This window comes from Triticum urartu, chromosome 7A (assembly GCF_056163025.1).
Source record: "Triticum urartu cultivar PI428250 chromosome 7A, HENAU_Tu73, whole genome shotgun sequence".
Classification (NCBI taxonomy): Eukaryota; Viridiplantae; Streptophyta; class Magnoliopsida; order Poales; family Poaceae; genus Triticum; species Triticum urartu.
This window is the reverse complement of record NC_141879.1, coordinates 106016994-106021930: the sequence shown is the minus strand read 5'-3', so window position 1 is coordinate 106021930 and position 4937 is coordinate 106016994. Positions and strand designations below refer to the sequence as shown.

Below are 4937 nucleotides of genomic sequence, written 5' to 3'. Positions count from 1 at the left end.
TTTGTCAATAAAATTGATCACTAAGAAGCCACCACTTCTGATAACAAACTAATTTGACCATGAAGTTCGTTCTCATTCAACTGAATATCATATCCACCCAACAATTGTAATTGGTTATGCCTGCACGGGCACGGTTGAGCTAATAATGAACCCCCCTGGCCAACCCAATCGAACAAGATCAGGTGATTTTCAATGTCTTATGTAGTACCAATGGTCAATTGCAGCTAACACGGAATATTCAGAAAGAAGACCATACACTTAGAATCAATCCATGTACAATATTTCTTAGTGCACACCATACAAAAGTAGACATACAGAAGACTCTGGTTTGTATCACAGTATTGTAAAGGCTGCTAAATGAACAAATACCCATTTAACAGATACCGTGTGTATGGAAATTCAACAAATGTAAGACCACTTTAACAAGACATACCTGAAGCCAGATCCTGTCAACTATGAACTATGTTCTTCGCCTAGAGTGGTTGGCAGACCCTGGTGAGCCCTCAAATAAATCAGACAATTGACCCTCCAGGTCCTCTGGGGTGTACTTTATATACTTTCCCGAGTTTCTTCCCCCATCCACTTGACTACCATATCTTCCCAAAAAAGCACGATATGCCGGAATCACATTCTCAGATATAGATATCTTCAGCTCTTCTCGGAGCTGAGGATCTGGAACCTTCCAGAGTGTCTGGTTCCTGTAAATTTCCTCAAAGGACAAGTTGAAGTTCTTGAACTTCTCCTTGATGGACATCCTAGAACCTGAATGTCCACTGCCACTACCACTGCCGCTCCCACCCCCACTCCCATGTACATCGTCCCTCAGATAAGACAAAGTCTTCATCCAAGAAATCCTTAGGTAGCTCTTTGAGTACTGCCGAATCTTCCCGCTGCGCCTTCTTACCCAGTGATCGCCTAAAATCTTCCCAAGCTCGGAATCCTTCACCTTCTGAACAATGTAGAGCAAATTGTTCATGGAAAATATGCACTCTAGGGCAGCATCTTCATAAAGCTTAGACTTGTCCTCCAAATTGGCCTCCAGATAACACATCAGCTTCAAAAGACGCCTTCCAAGAGGGGTCATACCCTCTAAGTGTTCCGTATCCTGATCCTTATCCTCAGGTCTTTCCAAAGCATTGCTCTCATCGCCATCATCATCCAAGAGGCCATCAAGTGTCTCACTATAAACGACCAACAACCTCAAATAGTTCATGACATACCGCGTCATTGGGTGGATCTCACCAGCCGTCATTGCCCTCCGCGACGACTCCTGCTGCAGAACTTTCCCAAACTCAAAAAGGGTACCCCTCACGGCCTCCCCAAGCCTATCAAGAATTGCTTGAACATCACTGATTACACCGTCACCGGAACTTCCGAGGCACAAATCCTTCATTTCAGGGATTACCTCAGCAAGTGCCTCATACATATCAAGAATCCGTGAGAGCTTCTCGGGCGAGCGGGGGCACACAGCCACGGCGTCCCCGAAATTCAGAATCTGCATGATGCATCCTTTGGTGGACTCGACGAAGCACTCCTCCCTGAGCTCGTCGGACACAGCGAGCACCTGGTCGCAGAGGCGACGCTCACCAGCAAGCAGCACGCGCACGACCGTCTTCACCCCCTGCACCCACTTCTTCATCTTGTCGTTGAGCTGCTTCCACTCCACGCGCTGCACCTCGTCGATGCTGAGGCGCTCCACGCCCAGCACGGAGAGGTATTCGTCGAGCAGGTCGCGCCGGATGTTGCAGTAGGCGTCGGCTAGCTCGCGCGCGTACCCCGCACGCGCCATCCGGTCGGCGATGGCCCGCAGGTCGTCCACGGCCTCGGGGCGCACGGGGTCGAACGCGTGGTCGTCGAACGGGCTCACCAGGGGCCCGCCGCGCGCGGTCTCCGGCGTGGCGTCCACGCTGTGCGGCGTGGCGGCGTCGAAGTCGAGGTCGTCGAAGGATCCGAGGGAGAGGCGGCGGAGCGAGAAGCAGAGGCCCGTGGGGTCCAGCGGCACGGCGTGGCGGACCATGTGGTGGCGGAGCTCCTCCTCGAGGCGGGCCATGGCGAGCTGCACGGCGACGCCGGCGCGGCCGGCGCCCGCGCCGCCGCGCGCGAGGTGCTCGACGGCGACGTCGACGGCGGTGAGGTACTGCGCGATGTCCTGCTCGTGGGCCTCGAAGACGAGGGCCTCGGGGGTGGCGTCCCAGAGCAGGATGAGCTGCTCGGCGGCGTCGAAGGCGGCCGCGGAGGAGATGGAGATCTCGGGCGGCTCCGCGGAGGAGGAGAGGTCGGCGGAGGGGAACAGGTCGGCGGTGATGGAGGAGAGGCGGTTGTCGAAGCCGGAGAGGATGCGGATCATGTCGTCGGCGGCGTTCTTGGAGGTGGCCAGGGACTTGACGATGTGCTGCGCGGCGGCGAGGACCTTGTCGCTGTCGCTGCCGCCGCCGCCGCCGCCGGTAGCGGCCGATTCCGGGGGCGGCGGGGGCGCCGCCGACATGGCCGGCCGGTGCGGATGGTGCCCGGTTGGGGATTGGTGGAGCTGAGGTAGGGTCTTGGCGCTTGCTGCTGCTGCAGTGCTGCTGCGGCGGCCTCTCTGACTAGTGGATTGGAGTAGAAAGTCTTCGTTCAGTCATGGCCGCGCTGGGGCTTCTGGAAGTGCGGAAATGGGGAAATCACTTGATTGCAATGTTTGTTTTCATGTGATTCTTTTCTTTTTTTGAGTAAGTCATCTGATTCGGACGCGGAGTTTCTGCACCCGAGCTCAAATAAGCTCGGATGAACAGTAAAATCAAAACTAAATCAATTTTTTTTAAAAAAATCCATTTTTTTTGAGAGAAACATTGACAAAAGTTCTAAGTGCTTGCAAAAATTCGCCATGAAATCACATTTCTAGAAGGCGTGGCAAAAAAAACAAAATCAATACTCTGAAAAAGCTACTTTCAAAAGCATTTTGGAGCACTGAATTTGTTTTTTTTTGCCACGCTTTACAGGAATGTGATTTCATGATGAATTTTTTGCAAGCACTTAGAACTTTTGTCAATGTTTCTCCCAAAAAAATTTGGAATTTTTTGATTTTTTTTGATTTTATTGTTCACCGAGCTCAAATGAGCTCGGGAGCAGAAAGGCACTTTCGATCTGATTTTTTTTCTTCTGATTCTTATTTTTCTAACATCAGTACAGACATGCATACACTCATTCCTATAAACGCACACACGCACACTCTATCTCTATGAGCACCTCCGAAAGACTGAGCCGACATATCATCTTAAGATTTACGAAGTCACCGTAGACGCCTCGTCGTCGACGGGAACGTCTCCTTCCACTGAATGCGCATCGCCGGAAATCTGAAATAAATTCAAAATTAATGTGAGCACCAGGATTTAAACCCTGATGGGTTGGAGATACCACAGTCCCTCTAACCATTCAACCACAAGTTGGTCCGCTCTTCTTCTGATTCTTATTTAATTGAGTTTGCGCCGAAGTTTGTTGATTGCGCTTACATATCTTTGTTTTATATTTTTCTTGATAACTATTGGAAATGAGATGCCCTCTAAATATCTTTTAAAAAAGAATTAATTCCATGTTTACCCCCAAGATTCATCAAATTGGCAGGTTTTACCCATTTTTGAGAAAGTCCCCATTTTACACGTTTGTGACACATTTTATCTCATTGGATTTTTTTTCCTGGAACGAGTTCTGACTAGGCATGGCAGTAGGCAGTTTTTATTTTGTGCTGGACTGAGTCTGGTTTTTCCCTCTCTGGAAAAAACTAGTTCAGACCGGCCCGCACCCTAGTCTCCTCCTGTACGCTCTCTCGGCTCGAACCCTAGTTCCGAAATCGCCTCGCCGACCGCCTTTGTCGTCTTCATCGAGCCTTCCAGACATCGCCTCGCCATGTCCTTCCCCAGCTCGATCCGGTCAGCTCTGCGCGACCGCACTGTTGTGGTGCCACTGATCCCTTGCCCTGACTGTGGCATGGTGGGCAAGTTCTACATGTCCAACACCGAGGAGCACGATAGTTGAGTGTTTTACAAGTGCAAGAAGCATAGTACAAGCTGTTGGGAAACGTATCATGCAATTTCAAAAAAAAAATCATACGCTCACGCAAGATCTATCTAGGAGATGCATAGCAACAAGAGGGGGAGAGTGTGTCTACGTACCCTCGTAGACCGAAAGTGGAAGCGTTTGACAACGCGTTGATGTAGTCAAACTTCTTCTTGTTCCGACCGATCAAGTACCGAACGTATGGCACCTCCGAGCTCTGCACACATTCAACTCGATGACGTCCCTCGAACTCTTAATCCAGCAAAGTGTCAAGGAAGAAGATGAGTTCCGTCAGCATGACGACGTGGTAACGGTGACTGTGAAGTGATCCGCGCAGGCTTTGCCTAAGCACTATGAAGATATGACCGAAGGCGTAAACTATGGAGGGGGGCGCCACACATGGCAAACAATTGTTGGTATGTGTCCTAGGCGCCCCCTCCCCACATATATATAGGTGGGAGGGGGAGGGGAATAGCCTTGGGGCGCCCTAAGTAGGAGGAATCCTACTTGGGGGCCTAGTCCAATTCGTCCCCCCCCCGTTACCATATTTTCCGGAGGGGAAAGGAAGGAGGAGGGAAGGAATGGGGAGGCCGAATCCCTCACCTTCCTTCTCTCTTCTCCTCTTTCCTTTCTCCCCTGGTTCGGCCCATATGGGGGGCACAAAATCGTCATCGAACGTTAAGCGTGCGGACCCTACGGGTTCGACAACTATGTAGACATGAGCAAGACACCTCTCCGGTCAATAACCAATAGCATAACATGGATGCTCATATTGGCTCCTACATATTCTACGAAGATCTTTATCGGTCGAATCGTTATGACAACATACGTTATTCCCTTTGTCTGTCGGTATGTTACTTGCCCGAGATTCGATCATCGGTATCTTCATACCTAGTTCAATCTCA

General features: G+C 50.6%; 1 protein-coding gene across 1 annotated transcript; it reads right to left on the bottom strand.

The window, feature by feature from the left end:
* Nucleotides 1-237: 237 nt before the first annotated feature.
* Nucleotides 238-2653, bottom strand: LOC125519862 (exocyst complex component EXO70B1-like). Its single transcript, XM_048684639.2, has one exon. It carries the CDS (start codon nt 2483-2485, stop codon nt 461-463), a length of 2025 nt encoding a protein of 674 aa, XP_048540596.1. The 5' UTR covers nt 2486-2653; the 3' UTR covers nt 238-460.
* Between the last annotated feature and the right edge of the window lie 2284 nt (nt 2654-4937).

What these genes read in the sequence shown, in the direction of transcription:
- LOC125519862 (XM_048684639.2), bottom strand. Translation starts at nt 2,485, where the DNA reads ATGTCGGCGGCGCCCCCGCCGCCCCCGGAATCGGCCGCTACCGGCGGC.